Source organism: Bufo gargarizans, chromosome 5, assembly GCF_014858855.1.
Source record: "Bufo gargarizans isolate SCDJY-AF-19 chromosome 5, ASM1485885v1, whole genome shotgun sequence".
Lineage (NCBI taxonomy): Eukaryota > Metazoa > Chordata > Amphibia > Anura > Bufonidae > Bufo > Bufo gargarizans.
This window is the reverse complement of record NC_058084.1, coordinates 319839225-319861585: the sequence shown is the minus strand read 5'-3', so window position 1 is coordinate 319861585 and position 22361 is coordinate 319839225. Positions and strand designations below refer to the sequence as shown.

Here is a 22361-nt window from a genome sequence, read left to right as displayed (position 1 = left end):
AATTACCATTTTATTTACAATTATTTATTTTGTCCAATTACTTTTGAGCCCACGTTGCAGAGGGAATAAAAGATCCACCATTTTCACTTTACTTGGAGTGCTGCCTCATCCTTTGGATATTTATTTACCTATAGCCGTGTGAGCCTGCGACTGAGAGGACCTGCACCTGTATTCCTTGTCTTGTGCTGCTGGGACCCGCTTTTTGGTTTCTCTCTCTCTCTCTCTCTATATATATACACATATATATATATATATATATATATATATATATATATATCCATATCCATATCCATAGGAAAAGTCTGGCAGCACTCCCTTTAAGACTTTTACGATGTAAATGTAGGGTGCCCGCGGTGATCCCTCGATTCAGGACAGAAAACAGACAATGAAAGTCTGCAGCACTCCTTGAAAGATAAAAATTTGCTCTTTATTCACACATATCAAGTGACAACATTTCGGTTCTCTCACAGAACCTTTCTCAAGTCAGGTCAGGTCCTGACTTGAGAAAAGTTCTGTGAGAGAACCGAAACGTTGTCACTTTGATATGTGTGAATAAAGAGCACATTTTTACCTTTTTAAAGGAGTGCTGCAGACTTTCATTGTCCATATATATATATATATATATATATATATATATATATATATATAAAGAAAACAAAGTGGCAGCACCATCCCTGGTGCAAGTAATAGGGTGCAACTGGCCCAATATGGATATAAGCCAATCCAAATAGACAGAAAATGTAAAAATGGGCAGCACTCCAGAAAGTAAAAAATTACAAAAATGCTTTATTTACCCAAAAGGCATGCGACGTTCGGCTCTATACAGGAGCCATCCTCAAGCGGTGTGTACAGACAAAGTGCAAAGTATATATAGCATTATGCTGAATCATAGCAAGTGTGTTCAATTCATAACAATTAATAACCAATCATAAAAAAATACAGTGTAATCACATAGTAATGACGTGTAACTAAGATTATCAATAATTAATGATCACATAATACATATCAAGATGACAAAGTGCACTCATGATTCTTTTCTATATACCGTATTTTTCGCCGTATAAGACGCACCGGCGTATAAGACGCACCTAGGTTTTTGGGGAGGAAAATAAGAAAAAAAATATTTTGAACTAATTGTGGTCTGTGGGTGATGCACTGTTATGGGGATCTGTGGATGACGCACTGTTATGGGGGATCTGTGGGTGACACTTATAGGGGATCCTCTCTGGATGGCGCTGTTATGAGGATCTGTGTATGACAGTTATGGGGGGGATCTGTGGATGACACATATATAGCATCTTATGCTATGTGTCATCCACAGATCCCCTCCATAAGTGTGGGGGTCGCATTTGCTTTTATAATGGGGGTGGGGGTCGCATCTGCATTTATAATGACAGCGGGGCCCGTGCAGTGACTGTATTCTACTACACGACTGTTGTGTGCACTGCATGTAAAAGCATAATGAGCGATGATGAGCGCTATTACTTACAATTAGAAGCGCTTGCCGTTCGGAGCAGGGAGGAGGGAGGAGGCAGGAGGCAGGCCGGGAGGACGGGCGCTGGCAGTGTGAGTCATCCGTCATGCGCCCACGCCGCCTGCTTCATTCATGAAGCAGGCGGCGCAGGCGCGTGACGTATGACTCACACTGCCAGCGCCCGTCCTCCCGGCCTGCCTCCTCCCTCCTCTCTGCTCCGAACGGCAAGCGCTTCTAATTGTAAGTAATAGCGCTCATCATCGCTCATTATGCTTTTACATGCAGTGCACACAACAATTAACTACGGTATTAGGGATATGATTGTACAGTAAGCGGGGCCCGTGTAGTAGAATACAGTCACTGCACGGGCCCCGCTGTCATTATAAATGCAGATGCCGCCCCCAGCCCCTCCTCCCTCACAGCTGATATACCCGCCGCACGGCATCGCGGCGGGTGTATCATTGAAAACTAAGCAAAATCGGCTACATTCGCCGTATAAGACGCACTGCTATTTCCCCCCCACTTTTGGGGGGGAAAAAGTGCGTCTTATACGGCGAAAAATACGGTAGTAATTCATACATAAACATATAATTGGTGTTGATAGCATTATCGGTGCCAAATGTGATCAATAATACAAAGTGCCAGGTGCTTACTAGAAGGTATTGCAGACGGAGGGTGAAGGAGGAATAAAGAGATGAATAGCTCTGCCATCCATGGTAACGCGTGCAGTCTGGATGACGTATACTTCGTACTTCCGGATTTCGCCGCGATCGTCATAATGTAGCTGCGCTTTGCAACTGCGCACGCATTCATCAGCAAATGTGTTATTCCCGCACCCAAAATGGCCGGCCCGACCTCAGAGTTGTAAAGCGCAGCTACATTATGACGATCGCGGTGAAATCCGGAAGTACGAAGTATACGTCATCCAGGTATGTGCAGTTACGCCTCAGGCACGCCGGACTGCACACGTTACCATGGATGGCATATACATATATTAAAACATTTGGTTTTAAGGGGTTTTGATAAGTGGGGGTTCGAGTGCTGAGAACCCCACCGATTACTAAAACAAGCAGATAGAAGTACTTATAGAGAGCAGTGTCTCTCCTCAGTCCCGGTTAGACTCAATAGAATGTCTATGTCTAAAGAGAGACAGAGGTGAGGAAAAATACAGGGTCACTCTATGGGACCAGTCTAAATCTGCTCCGTGTCTTTCTTGGCTACTATGTTTAGTAGGAGTGGAACCAGGTTACAGGTAACACACCTATCAGATATAAAGGGACAGCAGGAGAGAAGTACAGGTGCCGCAGAGTTCACAGTCACAGTCATAATGCATTAACATAGAAACATAGACTGTGTCGGCAGATAAGAACCATTTGGCCCATCTAGTCTGCGCAATATACTGAATACTATGGATAGCCCCTGGCCCTATCTTATATGAAGGATGGCCTTATGCCTATCCCATGCATGCTTAAACTCCTTCACTGTATTTGCAGCTACCACTTCTGCAGGAAGGCTATTCCAAACTAGATGTGATAACTCACCAAGTGTGACTGTTAACTCTTCTAAATCTGTACAAGCCAGAATCTAAAGGCTGTATTAGACAGCCCCATGTGGCTGACGATTGTCGGGAGGGAAGCGTTCCCTCCTGGCAATCACCTGCTCACTTGGGGAGGAGACTGCTCTGCTGCTACATGCAGCGATTTCCTCCGCAGCATGGGGGGGAGTGATCGCTATGCCATCACTTGCTCCCATGCTGTATAGTGGTTTGCTGGCAGCAGATCGTTATTAGAAACCACGTTATGCCGCCTGCAAACAATTATTTTTTTAAATGTCAAAAGATTTGGTTTGCCCGATGATTGATAGTTTGCTTATCCATCGGGCAATCGGCGGCAGTATTACACTGCAAGATGATTATTAATAGGCATTCATACAAACGCCTGTTTATCGATCATCTGCCAAAAATTGGCAGGTGTAACACAGGCTTAAGACAGGAAAATCAGTGGGAGCCAGATCAGTAGACAACAGGTAAATCCTGACACAAGGCAAATTCAGTTCACCAGAAGAGACAATTGAAGTCAAGTCAGTAGACAATAGGTTAATCCAGTAACAAGCCAAAGTCAATATATAGGAAGGTCCAACAGACATACAGCAAGGTTCTGAGCACACAAAACTAACAGGAACCAGGAAAAAAAAATCACAGGCAATGGCAAATAGCAAATGTCAGACTTAAATCCCCTTAATAGCTTTGGGAATAGACTGGGGTTGCCTGGGGTTTGGCTAGTCAGCATAAAAACCATCCTAAAACTTCCATACATTGGATCATGGCTAGGTAAGCTCCTTACACTATGTGGAATTGAGTGGATTTACCAAAACTGGTGCAAAGATAAAAATTAACTTAGCTGCCCATTACAACCAATCAGATTCTACTTTTCATTTTTCAGTGTTCCTTTGGAAAATGAAAGGATCAATTTGACTGGTTGCTATGGACAACTAAGCCAATTTTCCTTTGCACCAGTTTTGATACATCTCCTCCTATGAGTCCATCATAAGCAGTGAGGAGAGTGTGCCCTGTTTGAGTACTCCTGTTTCCTCATACAGTCCTGATCAAAAATTTTCAGAAATCATATTTTACATTGTTGGATCTTAACAAGGTTCCAAGTAGAGCTTCAACATGCAACAAGAAGAAATGAGAGTGAGACAAAACATTTTTTGAGCATTCAATTAATTGAAAGTAACGATTAAACTGAAACAGGCTGTTTTTCAGCTGGTCCAATTTTTAGGACCACATGCCTTTAAAAGGCCAAATCTGTGCAAAGATGTGGATTCATTGTCAGTTTCTGTCAGGTAGTCACACCTTGTGATGGCAAAGGCAAAAAAAATCTCCTTGAACGTGGTCGGGTTGTTGAACTGCATAAGCAGGGTCTCTCACAGCGCGCCATCGCTGCTGAGGTGGAACACAGTAAGTCATTTGGAATTTCTTAAATGATCCTGAGGGTTATGGAACAAAAAAGTCAAGTGGAAGACCCAAAAATATTTCATCAGCACTGTCCGTCAAGACACTGGACGATCCTCGACCCAAATTAAGGCCCTTGCTGGTGCTGACTGCAGCCCCATAACCATCAGACGGCATCTAAGACTGAAGGGGTTCAAAAACAAAAAACGTCTTCAAAGACCTCGTCTCCTTAAATGCCACAGAACTGCTTGTTTGGACTTTGCAAGAGAGCACCAAACATGGGACATTCAAAGGTGGAAGAAAGTTTTATTCTCTGATGAGGAAAAAGTTTCACCTTGATGGTCCTGACGGTTTCCAACGTTACTGGCATGACAAGCAGATCCCACCTGAGATGTTTTCTACGCGCCACAGTGGAGGGGGCGCCATAATGGTGCTTTTTCTTTCAGTGGAACAATTGAGCTTCAGGAAGTGCAGGGGCGTCAAACAGCCGCTGGCTATGTCCAGATGTTGCTGAGAGCATTCCTCATGACTGAGGCTCCTCGTCTGTGTGGTAACGACTGGGTTTTTCAACAGGACAACGCTACAGTACACAATGCCCGCAGGACAAGGTACTTCTTCCAAGAGAATAACATCACTCTTTTGGCCCATCCTGCGTGTTCCCCTGATCTAAATCCAATTGAGAACCTTTGGGGATGGATGGCAAGGGAAGTTTACAAAAATCGACAACAGTTCCAGACAGTAGATGGCCTTCGTGCGGCCGTCTTCACCACTTGGAGAAATGTTCCCACTCCCCTCATGGAAACACTTGCATCAAGCATGCCGAAACGAATTTTGGAAGTGATAAACAATAACGGCGGAGCTACTCATTACTGAGTTCATGTTTGGAAGTTGGATTTCTGAGGTGTGGTCCTAAACTTTTGATCAGCCTAAAAACAGCCTGTTTCAATTTACTAGTTGTTCATTAAATTGAATGCTCAAAAAATGTTTTGTCTCACTCCCATTTCTTCTTGTTGCATGTTAAAGCTCTACTTGGAACTTTGTTAACATCCAGCCATGCTAAATATGATTGTTTGCCATTTTTTAAGTGGTCGTAGACTTTTGATCAGGACTGTATTAGCAATCAGTGAGTATATCAGAACTTAGACCCCACTGATCAATGCCTTTAATATGCCGCTATGTACAGTTACAATTTAACAATAGGATGGACAAAGGCACTGGTTGAAGTCTAATCTATAATCCTACTGTGTTGATCAAGAGGAAGGCATACACCCAGTATGAGACTGGTGCCAATTGCCCCATATTAGAGGACAAATTCCTATCTAACTCCAACTATGGCAGAATGCATCCAATCTCCAGAAATCTAGTACATATATCTTGTGATAATATTACTTTCAAGAAGACATCCAGTGCCTTCTTGAACTTGTACAATGAATCAACCATCCCAACCTTCGTCTGGCAGAGACTTCCATAGTCTTTTAGCATTTAAATAAAGAATCCTCATCTATGATAATGGTGAGACCTTATTTCCTCTAGGCATAGAAGTTGCCCTCTTGTCGTGGTCACAGACCTGGGTATAAAAAGATCATTACAAAGATTTAGATTGCCCCTAAAGCATCTGTTTTCCAGAGTGAGCAAACCCAAGTTTAACCCCTTAGTGACCAGCCTGTTTTGGGCCTTACTGACCAAGCATTTTTCTTCCTTTTCCAAGAGCTATAACTTTATTTTTCCGTCTATATAGCTTTACAAGGGCTTGTTTTTTGTGGGACAAGTTGTAGTTTTTAATGGCGCCATTTTGGGGTACACATAAATTTCTGATTAACTTTTATTAACTCTTTCTATATATTTTACGGCGTTCCTTTTTACGGCATAAATAACATAATATCTTTTTTATCTGGGTCAGTATGATTACAGTGATACCAAATACATATAGTTTTTTTTTACGTTTTACTACTTTTCTGCAATAAAACCCCTTTAAAAAAAATAAAAAATGTTTTTGCATTGCCGCTTTCCAAGACCCATAACTTTTTTGTTTTTGTTTCTATGGAGTTGTGTGAGGGCTTGTTTTTTGGGGATGACTTGTATTTTTCATTAGTATCATTTTGGAGTAAATGGCGCTTTTTGATTGCTTGTTATTAAGTTTTTTTCGGTTGCAACTAAGAATAAATTAGCAATTCTGCCTTTTTTTTTAGGGCTCATTCAGACGGCCGTATGCTGTCCGCAAAAATACTGAATGCTATCCGTTTTTTTGCGGATCCGCAAAAAAATTGATCCGCAAAAAAACGGATAGCATTCAGTATTTTTGCTGACCCATAGACTTCAATAGGGCCATGTCCTGATTTTCACGGACAAGTATAGGACATGTTTCATTTATTTTGCGGAACCTTGGAATCGAAAAGGGCCCCATAGAAGTGAATAGGTCAGCATCTAATCCGCAAAAAAACGGATCCGCATTTTTGCGGATAGCATACGGCCGTCTGAATGAGCCCTTATGGAGAGTACTAGGGTAGTTGGTAAGCTGTCACAGGCTGATAAGAGCCCTCCTTTTTGCTGTTCCATTCACAGTGTGCAGAACAGTGGCCATCTGGTGAGATCTGGTGACATGAGTACAGCACTAGATATATGGCCCATTGGTGATGTGACAAGGCACAATGTACAAGCAGATAATATACACACTAATCCATGATAGCAGCAATTAGAAGAGGTAAGTGGGCAAAAGAAACTATACCTTTAATACCATTACATTAACAAGAGGTTCAGTTTACAGCACATATATGTTACAAGGGAAAAACCCTGTAATAATAACCCCTTTAACGAGAACCGATCACCAAATTAAACTAGACACAATGCCTTGTAGGTATAGTACACCTGAATATAATAATACCTTTCGCTTTTGTTGCCTGAAGGTCCCTTTACATGGGACAACAGAGCAGCAGATTGTTGGGAAGGAAGCGTTCCTTCCCTGCAATCTGCTTCTCACTGGTGGAGGAGACGTCTGCATTTACATGCAGAAATCTCCTCCAGGGTATGGGAAGGAGCGATCGCTAATGCCATCACTCTTCCCAGTACTGACTCATTGTTTGCCATTGTGTTTGCCATTGTTTGATTTTTGCCATTGTGTTTGCCATTGTTTGATTTTTGTGTGCACACAAAGGATTGGATTACCCAATGAACGAGTGTTTCAGTGGTACATTTACCACCAAATAATCGCTAACAAGCATTCCTATGAACAATCGTTAGCGAGTATCTTTAAGATTCTCGGCCCGTGTAAAGGATCTTAAAATTTGGAGAAAAAGTACTTTTAATCCATATAGAAATGATGAATTATGTGCACCAAGGGCGGGCTGAAGCCACTCTCTGCAATCTTGCTCCTCCTGCTTTCTCTCTCTTCTTTTTGATTGACAGGCCAGGTGAAGTTACTGTGCAGGACCGTCTCCCTGTGAGTCATGGAGAGGGAGGAGCTGGAAAGGAAGCAGGAGGCGCAGAATTCACCTAAGCTGGCCCTACAAGGCATTGTGTCTGATTTAAGAATAATTTTCCTTATGGCAGACTCCCTTTAAAGGGGTTATCCACTTTTTTTTTTACATATAAGTATCTCACAAAGGTGAGTACACCCCTCACATTTTTGTAAATATTTAACCATATCTTTTCATGAAACAACACTGAAGATATGACACTTTCATACAATGTAAAGTAGTCAGTGCCCTCAAAATAACTTAACACACAATCATTAATGTCTAAACTACTCGCAACAAAAGTGAGTACACCCCTAAGTGGAAATGGGGAAACTGTGCACAAAGTCACAATATTTTGTGTGGCCACCATTACTTTCCAGCACTGCCTTAACTCTCTTGGGCATGGAGTTCACTAGATCTTCACAGGTTGCCCCTGGAATCCTCTTCCACTCCTCCATGTCGACATCATGGAGCTGGTGGATGTTAGAGACCTTGCATTTGTCCACTTTCCATTTGAGGATGCCCCACAGATGCTCAATAGAGTTTAGGTCTGGAGACATGCTTGGCCAGTCCAGCACCTTTACCTTCAGTTTCTTTAGCAACACAGTGGTCGTCTTGGCGGTGTGTTTGGGGTCGTTATGTTGGAATACGGCCCTGCAACCCAGTGTCCGAAGGGAGCAGATCATGCTCTGCTTCAGTATGTCTCAGTATATGTTGGCATTCGTGGTTCCATCAATGAACTGTAGCTCCCCAGAGCCGGCAGCACTCATGTAGCCCCAAACCATGACACTCCCACCACCATGCTCGACTGTAGGCAAGACACGCTTGTCTTTGTACTCCTCACCTGTTTGCCTCCACACACGCTTGACACCATCTGATCCAAATAAGTTTATCTTGGTCTCATAAGACCACAGGACATGGTTCCAGTAATCCATGTCCTTAGTCTGCTTTTCTTCAGCAAACTTTTTGTTGGCTTTCTTGCGCATCATCTTTAGAAGAGCCTTTCTTCTGGGACGACATCTTCTTATAGCCTAGGCCATCTTAATGTAGAGCAACAATTCTTTTTTCAGATCCTCAGAGAGAGTTCTTTGCCATGAGGTGCCAAGTTGAACTTCCCATAACCAGTGTGAGAGACTGAGAGTGATAACACCAAATTTAACACACCTGCTCCTTATTCACACCTGAGACCTTGGAACACTAACGAGTCACATGACACCAGTGAGGGGAAATGGCTAATTGTGCACAATTCGGCCATTTTCACTTATAGGTGTACTCACTTTTGTTACCAGCGGTTTAGGCTGTGTGTTGAGTTATTTTGAGGGCACACCAAATTTACACTGTTATACAAGCTGTACACTGACTACTTTACATTGTATCAAAGAGTCATATCTTCAGTGTTGTCCCATGAAAAGATATAATAAAATACAAAAATGTGAGGAGTGTAGATGACCTAATATCAGATAATATTAGATTATATTGATTACCTGAGGATAGGTCATCAATTATAAAAAAAAGTGCACAACCCCTATAAGCTTATAGGATTTCAGCTACTGATCATGTTCAACCTTAAGCAAACACACTATATATTTGTTTTTGTTCCACTGTTTAGCAATACATGCCTTGCATACAAATGTTTATCTACCATAAACTGATGTTGGAATTGTAACCAATTCACTGAAAATTACAAACCAATTTATTAAAGTAGTGGATATCCATGCAATCAGTTCTACCCTTTGGCATTTTACTTTTATAAAAATATAAAAGGAACCTGTTTTCATGTACTTCTTTTAGACATTTTCCTTTATTCTATATTAACTGAGACATTTATATCCGTAGCAGTCAAAGATTCCAAGGGAAAAATATTATAATCAAAACTTATGAATATTTTTTAATAGTAAGTAAATGGTGTGATACATTTCACAGAAATAATTTCTTCCTAGCACCAAGGACTATGAGTAATGCTTGCGTCTGGGCTCCTGAGTAAAATACAACCGCTATACATGGCAGATCGCCAGTGTCGGTTCTGGGTCACATCCGATAATTCACCTTGTGACCAGAGAGTTGTACTCTTGTCAGGTGAAAAAATAATAGCACTTTCACTAAAAACTTGTGAATTGTGTGGTTTTAAGTCAAAGGATTTTCACATGGCCCCACAGTTTATTAATAAAGAAACAGCTCCAATACTAGTTTTACTCTGAAAATAAAAAAAATGGAAAATATTACCAAAGTTTGTTCTGTACATGAGGAAAAAGAAATCCTCTTAATCGAGCACTAAAGTCTTTAAATTCTTTAGTGGCAGTGATGAGTCAGAGTATTGACCCAGTCTGGCATGGGACCCAAATGACAAAATTTTTATGTGAGGCTTAGTATGACTTAGGCCAGCTGTTTATAGAATAGCAGTCTCTAATATGGGTTTAGAGAATACTATCTGGCCACTTCTAGGCCCACAATTTTATACTTTGTATCACGCTACTGTAAGGGATCGCTCTCTATCAGGGGGTCTCAATCACAGATTTCTCGCAGACAACCGGATTGAAGTCCAAACGATACTTTATTTTCTAGCACTTTAGCACAACACAGCAACCAAAATAACTCCTGCCCGTCTAGGCACTACCTAATACATATCTCATTCCCTGACTCACCTCTAAAGAACACAGTTCACACACGTGATTAGATGCGGCTTTCTCAGCCCAAACAGTCCAGCAGCTTTTAGGTTGTGACTCCCACAACATTAGTACCTTTGGGGGATTGTGACCCAGAAGTCTTCCTGACTCTGGCCGTGCGACCCTCTCTCCACAGGCGTTGCTAGCTCCTCCAAACCCAGGCTTTCTCAGCCTTTCTCTCTTACTCTCAGGCCTCCTCAGCCTTTCCTTCCCCCTGATTAACACACAGAGGGTTGGTTTTATACCTCCTTGATTAGAGCAGGCCAAACCTGCAATCACCTCATGTGAAAGGGAATACCTGTGCCGGAAGGGTGTGGACTGGTAGATCCCACTACTAAACCTATCTGCCAATCCAAATAAAATCCAGCCCAGAAGAAAATGTATACAAAACTGTCTCAGCAAACTATACTTTGCTGAGACCACTGCAGCTTTCCGGATTTTAGTTATATACATGCCCTCTCGCACTGTCCACATTACCACACTACGGTTGCAACATGAACATCAATATTTCTCCTGTACTAAATGTAATAAATTAATAATTTGTTAAACAATTCTACTCCTGCTAAAAACTGCAAAACGTATGCTTACAGGGAATTACATAGTAGTTATGACCATACTAAATTGCTATCAGCACTAGGTCTGGGTTGGGGAGGCTAGAACAAGCATATATTTTTTGCATCAAGAGTAGTATGAATATAAACTTTTATTCTGCCAGATTATGCTCCGGCAAGTGCCCAGGGGGTGACCTTCCCTGTGAAGTGCTCCTCATTGAGCTGCTTACAAACCCCCCTCCCATAATACTCTGAATGGTCTCCTGGTTGCATGCTACAGTTGTCATTCAGAGCAGAGGGGAATGGTTATGAAGCAGCTGACTGCAGATGTATGTCCTGGGCATTTGCAGGGGCAAAACTAGGCAGATAATGAAAGTTCCACAAAAGGTATCGTTGTCCTGCTCTCCCTGGTCCCTACCTAGTGCTGTCAGCAGTTTAGCATGGTCAAAACTGCTGACAGAATCCATTTTATAAAGTGTGGATAATATCCAATGCTATGGTACATTTGCCATCCCCGTCACCATGGGAATGCCTGTGGGTTAGAAAATACCATCGGATCTGAGTTTTCCCTGAGATCGTGAAAACTCAGATCCGATAGTATATTCTAACCCACAGGCGTTTCCATGGTTACGGGGACGCTTGTCGGGGAGCAGGATGCCAAAGTGGAATAACAGTACACATTAGAGAAAAAAAATACGAATATTCTAAATAACGAATTTATTCACTCTATTGCTCTAACTTAGTCTTTTAGAATATTACGAATATTCTAAAAGACTAAGTTAGAGCAATATTACGAATATTCGTAAAATACACATATAGACTGTAATTTAGCTAATATAGTGCTATAATCTTTTCTTTTTTTAGTCAAATTTAGTTAAATTGAATATTCGTAATATTGCTTTAACTTCGTCTTTTAGAATATTCGTATTGTTCTAAAAGACGAAGTTATAGCAATATAACGAATATTCGTAAAATACACATATAGACTGTAATTTAGCTAATATAGTGCTATAATATTTTCTTTTTTTAGTCAAATTTAGTTAAATTGAATATTCGTAATATTGCTTTAACTTCGTCTTTTAGAATATTCGTATTGTTCTAAAAGACTAAGTTAGAGCAATATTACGAATATTCGTAAAATACACATATAGACTGTAATTTAGCTAATATAGTGCTATAATCTTTTCTTTTTTTAGTCAAATTTAGTCAAATTTAGTTAAATTGAATATTCGTAATATTGCTTTAACTTCGTCTTTTAGAATATTCGTATTGTTCTAAAAGACGAAGTTATAGCAATATAACGAATATTCGTAAAATACACATATAGACTGTAATTTAGCTAATATAGTGCTATAGTAATTTTTTAGTGTACATATTTTCCAAAACTGAAGTTCAGAAGAGGCAAAAAAAAAATAATCGGACAAAAAAAAAGATTATAGCACTATATTAGCTAAATTACAGTGTATATGTGTATTTTATGAATATTCGAACTTCGTCTTTTAGAATATTCATAATATTCTAAAAGACGAAGTTAGAGCAATATAACGAATATTCGGAAAATACACATATTAGCCTAGCCATAGGAACATTGCCTTATACTGTCAAAAGAAAAATCGCAATACGCGAATAATTAAATCGTATATTATTCGCGATAAAAGGAATAATGATGAATATTCGATTTCAACGAATATAAGATGAATATTCAATTGAATATTTGCGAAATATTGCGAAATCGAATATGGCACCTCCCGCTCATCACTAACCATTACTTTCTGAATATTATATTGGTCTCTGCTCTCTGATGCATCTCCACAGCAGCTTCCATAATGTAAGTCAATGAAGAGTCACCTATCACACACTTAATGTTAATTTACAGGTTCTAATAAGCAAAACCCTAAATTAAGACTTTTGGTGCCTAGCGGTAAATTAGTAGTTGAGTAATGGATGTGTCCAATTATTTTTTCTCCATCTATACAACTGGTTGAACTACTTTTCCAGTTTAAAGGGGTTGTGCAGTGGTATAATATTGATGATCTGTCTTTAGGATAGGTCATCAATATTACATTAAACAAAACAATAGCTGATCTCAGGGAGACTAACTACAAAAAACACTTTGGAGCCTCATTTAAGAGTCTCAACACAGCAATCCAAAGTGCAAAGCTCCCTAGGAAACAGTAATATGCAAAATAACTGTGGAGCCCCAGTAATGGGTCTACAACACAGTGAATGCCAGATATCCCTCCAGGGAAGGAAAACCAAGCAAAGCATTACAGAGATCACCAGATCCACCATATTAAGTGGCCCCTATGTCAAGATCCAGCACTTTTTACAAGCCTTAAAGGGGTTGTCCCACTTTGCTGTTTCAATCTTACCAGCAGTAAATGTCCTGATAACTTCCTGGTTCTCAGGCAGTTGAGTGAAGGCCACGCCTCCTCATGACTCACCCTCAGAGCTCAGTCCGTGCTCGTTCATGTGGATGAGTCATCCACATGGAGCCTGCAGAGTATGTAAAGCCCCTCCCCCTGCTGGGGAATCACTCAGTGACCACTGACCAATGCTAGTGAACTAATGGAGTAACTTGTGGCTGTCCTGCATTCTAATACACTTACACATAAAACCTGTGTTACAAACCCATTCTGTGCAGCAAAAACAATAAATCACTACAGCCCAAATGCATGTTAGCTAGTAGCCATATGATCTGTGCTAGATATAGATAGATATATTCACTGACTTATTACCCAGCTTTCCCGGTGTACGATATTATTACAGACTTATTACCCAGCTTTCCCGGTATCAGATATTATCACTGACTTATTACCCAGCTTTCCCGGTATCAGATATTATCACTGACTTATTACCCAGCTTTCCCGGAGTACAATATTATCACTGACTTATTACCCAGCTTTCCCGGTGTACAATAATATTACAGACTTATTACCCAGCTTTCCCGGTGTACAATAATATTACAGACTTATTACCCAGCTTTCCCGGTGTACAATATTATCACTGACTTATTACCCAGCTTTCCCGGTGTACAATATTATCACTGACTTATTACCCAGCTTTCCCGGTGAACAATATTATACAGCTTGACATATATCACTGACTATTACCCAGCTTTCCCGGTATCAGATATTATCACTGACTTATTACCCAGCTTTCCCGGTATCAGATATTATCACTGACTTATTACCCAGCTTTCCTGGTGTACAATATTATCACTGACTTATTACCCAGCTTTCCCGGTGTACAATAATATTACAGACTTATTACCCAGCTTTCCCGGTGTACAATATTATCACTGACTTATTACCCAGCTTTCCCGGTGAACAATATTATCACTGACTTATTACCCAGCTTTCCCGGTATCAGATATTATCACTGACTTATTACCCAGCTTTCCCGGTATCAGATATTATCACTGACTTATTACCCAGCTTTCCCGGTGAACAATATTATCACTGACTTATTACCCAGCTTTCCCGGTATCAGATATTATCACTGACTTATTACCCAGCTTTCCCGGTGAACAATATTATCACTGACTTATTACCCAGCTTTCCCGGTGAACAATATTATCACTGACTTATTACCCAGCTTTCCCGGTGAACAATATTATCACTGACTTATTACCCAGCTTTCCCGGTAAAGCTGGGTAATAAGTCAGTGATAATATCTGATACCGGGAAAGCTGGGTAATAAGTCAGTGATAATATTGTTCACCGGGAAAGCTGGGTAATAAGTCAGTGATAATATTGTTCACCGGGAAAGCTGGGTAATAAGTCAGTGATAATATTGTACACCGGGAAAGCTGGGTAATAAGTCAGTGATAATATTGTACACCGGGAAAGCTGGGTAATAAGTCAGTGATAATATCTGATACCGGGAAAGCTGGGTAATAAGTCTGTAATATTATTGTACACCGGGAAAGCTGGGTAATAAGTCTGTAATATTATTGTACACCGGGAAAGCTGGGTAATAAGTCAGTGATAATATTGTACACCGGGAAAGCTGGGTAATAAGTCAGTGATAATATCTGATACCGGGAAAGCTGGGTAATAAGTCTGTAATATTATTGTACACCGGGAAAGCTGGGTAATAAGTCAGTGATAATATTGTACACCGGGAAAGCTGGGTAATAAGTCAGTGATAATATTGTACACCGGGAAAGCTGGGTAATAAGTCAGTGATAATATCTGATACCGGGAAAGCTGGGTAATAAGTCAGTGATAATATCTGATACCGGGAAAGCTGGGTAATAAGTCTTATAGACTTATTACCCAGCTTTCCCGGTGTCTGATATTATCACTGACCTATTACCCAGCTTATATGGGGGGGGGGGGGCATCTGTGGAGGACACTTATGGGGTGGGGGGGCATCTGTGGAGGGCACTTATGGGGTGGGGGGGCATCTGTGGAGGGCACTTATGGGGTGGGGGGGCATCTGTGGAGGGCACTTATGGGGTGGGGGGGGCATCTGTGGAGGGCACTTATGGGGTGGGGGGGGCATCTGTGGAGGGCACTTATGGGGTGGGGGGGGCATCTGTGGAGGGCACTTATGGGGTGGGGGGGGGCATCTGTGGAGGGCACTTATGGGGTGGGGGGGCATCTGTGGAGTGCATTTATGGGGTGGGGGGGCATCTGTGGAGGGCACTTATGGGGTGGGGGGGGCATCTGTGGATTGCTGCCTGGACTCCTTCTGGGCGCCGGAGCACACGGCGTCCTCGGTTGCTATGACGCCGTGCGCTCCCTCATGCTGCCGGAAAACAGTAATACACTGCTATGATCTATAAGATGTATCACTGTATTCCGGTGGCAGGAGGGAGCGCACGGCGTCATAGCAACCGAGGACGCCGTGTGCTCCGGCGCCCAGAAGGAGTCGGCCCGTGACTAATAGGGCCCAGGGGAGCATATCAATCACTAACCTCTGCCACCGTGATCTTCCAGGGCCCTCCTCCCTCCTCTAGAATCTGCAGGACAGCAGCGTAGCAGGCAGACAGTCTCTCTCCCCGGCACTATCTCCAGCATGCAGGACACGCCTCCCCAGCTTGTAAAACAGCCATGCGTGCGCGTTCTCGAGCGGCCGGCTGGGGAGAAGGTAGGACATTGTGCGCAGGCGCGGCACATACAAGCCCCGCAAGTATCTGGCCGTATCCATGGGATACAGGTAGACAACAGAGGCGCAGATGAAGGCATTTTTCAGGAGAACCGTGCAAGTTAGGAAATGGAAGTTATTTAGAAGATTATTCAAGGACACTTGGGGAAACTGATTAACAGCAATTAATGAAATGGGACAACCCCTTTAAGGATGTGACACAGGAAGACCTAAGCCAGATATCCATCCACAGACAGCTATTTCACTTTTTAAGGACTAGTTCAGGTCTGAAGTCACTTTGTGAGGCTTGCATAATAGAAACCACCCCAAAATGACCCCATTTTAGAGACTACACCCCTCAAGGTATTCAAAACTGATTTTTACAAACTTTGTTAACACTTTAGGTGTTCCACAAGAATTATTGGAAAATAGAGAGGAAATTTCAGAATTTAACTTTTTTGGCAGATTTTCCATTTTAATAAAAAATTTTCCGCTAGCAAAGCAAGGGTTAACAGCCAAACAAAACTAAATATTTTTTGCACTGATTCTGTAGTTTGCAGAAACACCCCATATGTAGTCGTAAACTGCTGTATGGGCACATGGCAGAACGCAGAAGCAAAAGAACGCCATATGGTTTTTGGAAGGCAGAATTTGTGGGACTGTTTTGTTGACACCATGTCCCATTTGAAGACCCCCTGATGCACCCCTAGAGTAGAAACTGCAAAAAAGTGATCCATTCTGGAAAATACGGGATAAGGTGGTTTTCTTGGTATTATTTTAGGGTAAATATGATTTTTGGTTGCTCTATATTATACTTTTTGTGAGGCAAGGTAACAAAAATAACTGTTTTGGCATAGTTTTTCTTTTTTGTTTTTACAGTGTTCATCTGACAGGTTAGATCATGTGGTATTTTTATAGAGCAGGTTGTTACGGACGCGACAATACCAAATATGTTGTTTGTTTCAGTTTTACAAAATGATTTTTTTTAATGTCTTCATATTCTGAAAGCCATAGTTTTGTCTTATATAGGGCTCATTTTTTTCAGTATGAGATGACGGTTTTATTGGTACTATTTTAGGATGCATATGACTTTTTGATCGCTTGGTGTTACACGTTTTGTGACTCAAGATGAAAAAAAATAGCTTTTTTTAAATACATATTTTTTTCCGGGTGTTCACTAGTGTTGATCGAGCACTAAAGTGCTCGTGTGCTCTGACAAGACTAATAATCTTGTCATAAGACTATGAAACCAATAGATGGCGCTGTTCATGAGTAGTGTAGATTCGCAAATTATTAATGCAAATTGTTTATCAGCTGAAAAACATGGCAGATTCTGCTCATTTGCATGTCTTTCCCATATGCCGATGTTTATGTAAATGAGTTTTTACATGACAAAACTGTATAGAAAGGTTATTGAATATTATATTAGGACAATCAGATTTTTTTTCTCGCCCTAATGATATTGATCTAGGTGCGCAGGTCCACCCAAGGCATCCAACAGATGTGAAGCAACTTTGAGGCTTACTGGTTCTTAGTCAGATGAGAGCTGGTTAGGAATGTCTCATAGTGCACAAGGCTGTTATCTGTCTCATGGATAGATCGTTGGATTCCACATACCTGGCTTTTGTCATATAGCCTTTGTGTGGTTGTCTATTGTATGTCATAGATAATAGGAGTCCAAGACGCATTCAGCTATCCTCTTAAATGCTGTTTCCAAACCATTTTGATGGGGTTTACATCAATTTCTAACCTTATTTTGTGAACTAGACACCCTCTCTTCTTCAGAGCAGGGGGTGCCTGGTCTGATGCTCAGGTCTCCCATTGACTTTCATTGTATTAAATTGTACTGGAGCACCCAATGTATTCGGCCAAGCATAGCGATGCTCGAGCTGAACAGCGAGCATGCTCGCTCAACACTAGTGTTCACCTGAGTAGTTAGGTCATGTGATATTTTTATAAAGCAGGTTGTTATGGAAGTGGCAATACCTAAGATGTATACTTTTTTATTTCTTTCACTTTAGCACAATAATAGCAGTTTTGAAGCAAAAAAAAATCATATTTTACTGTCTCCATTGTCTGAGAGCCATACCTTTTTAATTTTTTTGACCGATTGCCTTAGGTAGGTCCTCATTTTTTGCGGGATGAGGTGACGGTTTGATTGGTACTATTTTGGAGGTCATATGCCTTTTTGATCGCTTGCTGTTACACTTTTTGTGATGTAAGGTGACAAAAAATTTCTTTTTTGACACCGTTTTTCTTTTAATTCTTTTACAGTGTTCATCTGAGGGGTTAGGTCATGTGGTATTTTTATAGAGCAGGGTGTTACGGATGCGGCGATACTTAATATCTCAACTTTTTTTTTTACATTAAACACAATAAAAGCATTTTTGAAACAATCAGGTTTTAGTTTCTCCATAGTCTGAGAGCCATAGTTTATTTTTATTTTTGGGGCGATTGTCTTAGGTAGGAGCTCATTTTTTGCGGGATGAAGTGACTGTTAGATTGGTACTATTTTAGGGGGCATACGCCTTTTTGATTGCTTGGTGTTTCACTTTCAGTGATGTTACGTGACAACAAATTTTCTTATTTTTTTTTGAAGGTGTTCACCTGAGGGATTAGGTAATTTGATATTTTTATAGAGCCGGTCGATACGGATGCGGAAATACCTAATACGTCTACTTTTCTTTTTTTCCCTATTAATTAATTTTTACTTTATTTTTGGAAAAGGACACTTTTTTTTTACTTGAAACTTAAAAAAAATTCACTTTTTTTGTCTGGGACTTCAACTTTTAGGGGGCTGATCCCCTTTACAATGCATTACAATTCTTCTGTATTATAATGCATTGGCTGTTAGTGTATTACCACTGTAATACGCTTACAGCCTGCTTGCCTGTTAGATCCAGGGGGCTGGATCTCACAGGCTCTTCCGGAAGGCAGTCACGATGCCTAAGGAAGGCATCGGGCTGCCTTCCCTGCCATGGGGTCCCAGTCACAGCAGCGTGGGGACCCCATGGACACTGGCACCCGTGAGGATACCACACGTGCCACGGTAAGCGCTGACTGTGGCCGTGCAAGGTTTATTGCTCCAGCTTTGGTGATTTCACCAATGCCAGCACATACAGCAGGGGTCCGGCTATCAGTGACAGCCAGACCCCTGCCTCTGATCGGACGGGCGCAGCTCCGGCACCCGCCCAACCAGCTCGCCATACCTGTACTGCCCTGGGATTTCCGTCCCGCATTTCGGCACCGTACATGTACGGCACTGGTATCCTAAGGGTTAATTTTCTTAATTTTTTTGTTGCTAAAAACAACTTCACTTACCCTGTCCATCAGGAACCACCCGATTGGCTAGTCCAAAAGCATATGCTTCTTGGGCTTTTACTGGCCTTCCTGTAAGAATGAGATCCAGAGCTCTGGAAAGCCCAATTAACTGTGGCAACCTCACTGTTCCCCCATCGATTAGTGGAACACCTGTAGAAGAAAAAAAAAGAAAAAATGTATCTATTATTTCATGGCTTCAAATGCTTTTTTGCAAGTACTCACAAATGCAGGACACAATGATTTTATTATTTTATCCTATTTTATTTGATTATGTGCAAAGTATATATTATAGATGGTACTACATCGGTGGTGGTCCCACCATCATGAGAAACCCCAGTGCCCCTAAGTTGCAAGACGATGGGTAAGAAGAGCTTGGATAAGCAGTGGTCACACAAATATGCTTCCACTCCATTTAAACTTACCCTAACAGTAATCAAATGGGGTTTGGACACCCATTTCATCAATATGTTGGGAATCTTAGTGGTAGGACCCCCACTGATCTAGCATTTATGATGTAGGATTATGGATGGAATACCCCATTTCAATAGTTTCCCCAAATACAAAGAGCACATTATAATCAATTACACATTTAGGACTGTGTAATGTGTATGCATCTGAATGGGTAAAGTTATAGGGAATGTAAAGGTTGTTCAGGCATGAACAGGAGTACCACTTTAAATTTGTAGTTCAGTGGGTTCAGAGAGTTATAGTATTCTGTGATAATTAAATAATAATAATAATAATAATGTAATGGCACGCAAAAATAAACAGAGACATCTCCATTGACCTATTGTTAGATTTAGTTTTTAATTTAAATGTATTGCTTAAGAATTCATGGGGATTTTTTTTATTCTATTTTATATGTCACTATATTTAAAAAGAAAAATTCAGGTTTTTAGACTGCCCACTAATATGCTGACAGACACTTCATATCCTGCAGAGATCAGTTATCAGTAGTCATATTATTACTGGCAAGTTTAACATAGAAGATATATCACAGGATTCACCATTCACAATAGGTGATATCACAGATTATCTACCCCCCTGCCCTGCACAATGACTCTACACAGTTCATAGAGCAAGTCTAGGAAAAACTTCCCATAGAAATTAATGAACATCCTCTGTCCATTGTGTAGTAAGCCCAGGAAGAGAAGTGGAGGATGGGAATGTTAGTACTACTGCCACCTCTGGGCCACAACTAAGGCAGGTGTCACACGAGCAAGTTAAACGCATTGAAATCGTAGCATGCATCTGACATAATGCTGTCAGTGTTATACAATACATTCCAGAACTCTAAGGGTTACATAGCATCAAAAATCAACATAATGCTAAGCGACCCTGTCAGTGCTAAGGAGGTCAGTACGGGAGCTTCCACAGACACATGCTGCAAGTTCAATGCATTGAACTCGCACGTGTGAAACCAGCCTAACAGTTCACAGTAGCAATTTCTTCCTCTGGTGCTCCCTGGGGATATGCAGTGATTGGAGGGCTCTTTCTTTTCTTTGGGCATACCCTAGCATTGGGGCTCCTGCCTGGTGGTAGGTGGGGTGCACTTGATGTTAAGTGTTAGTCTGGGTGCAAGCAGGGGTGGTCTGGGAACTTAAAGTGGCCCTTGAAAAAATACTAAAAGTGGCTCCGTTTTGTAGCCTGGTCCAAATTGATGGAAGGCAGGGCCAGCAATACCGTATTGTGGCACATTATACCACCCCTCACAAAATACTGCCAGCAACACAACATATACATCCCCAAAAACTTCCACAGGCCGGCCGTAAGGAGGGCTCAGACGACCCCTGGCATCAGCCCACCGGGAAATTTCCCTGTAAGATCTATGGCCAATCCGCCCCTGGGTGAAAGGCAGGAATGCAGGTGCAGTGGCTGGCGAACGGTGAGGTTAGTAACCAGGCCAGTTGGTATGAATAAATAAGTCTCTCTTACTCTTTACTAAAGTGCAGAATAGGAGTAGTAGTACATGCCACAATAACAAGGCACAATTCCAAGTCATGTAACACGGTGCAAGCCTTCCCCAATAGCAGAATATGGACAACGGCAATGATGGATGTTGTAGTACTCCTTCTCTCTGTCTCTATAATGTGTCTCGCAGAACCTTAGGCATGCAATGAGGTTCTTGATAATTTTCTGCATTTCCTGGGCTGAGGGGTGCAGATTTGAGATTCTGCTGGCCAAACCATTTTCAAGTGTTGAAGGGTGCGCTATCAATATTCCATCTCAAAGTAGTAAGGTCTCTCTGGAAATAACTTGCACAATACTTTGCTGACTGACTCCAATGCATGGCCTTCTAGATTCCGGACCTTCTGATTTGGTTCTATCTGAAGCACTTTTGATGTAAAGTAGTTTCCTTGGCTATAGAAGTGTAACATCCAAGAGTTGTGTTGCTACACGCCTCTACCCCGCTACTATCTTCTAAGAGCCTGTATATTGTCATCTGATATGATTTTGCTCATGTCTTCACAAATGTGCATGTAGAACTATGTTAAAAACAATTTTCCATGTTCACCAGCAGGTGGAAGCAAAGCATTAGTAAGGATCTAGTTCTAGTTTAGTGTATCTAGGCTGGAATAGATTATTCCAGCTTAGCTCCCCCTCTGTGGAGGTGTGGACTATTCCCACATCCTGCAGCTTGGGTGAAGAAGGGACTTAGAGTTAGTGTAGCCCACCCCCTGCTAGGGGTAGGGTGTGTGTGTAGGAGATGCCCTGCATAGGCAAGAAAGCCAGGATCTTGTCTCAGCTGAGACATTAATCACATACCCAGTCTGATCCCTGCAGCCTCAGCTGGATGAAGAAAGCTACAAACAATCTCCAGAGTTCAAGGATGAAAGCATTCCCTGAGAAACC

At 41.5% G+C, this 22361-nt stretch overlaps 1 protein-coding gene across 2 annotated transcripts in view; it reads right to left on the bottom strand.

Moving 5' to 3' along the window:
• The window catches only part of LOC122938568 (carnitinyl-CoA dehydratase-like), a 192318-nt gene that overhangs the window by 36915 nt on the left and 133042 nt on the right, over nt 1-22361 (bottom strand). For both annotated transcript variants that reach the window (XM_044294159.1, XM_044294160.1), the window contains one exon: nt 19509-19658. In XM_044294159.1, coding sequence (XP_044150094.1) covers nt 19509-19658 — 150 coding nt within the window. The remainder of the gene's footprint in view (nt 1-19508; nt 19659-22361) is intronic.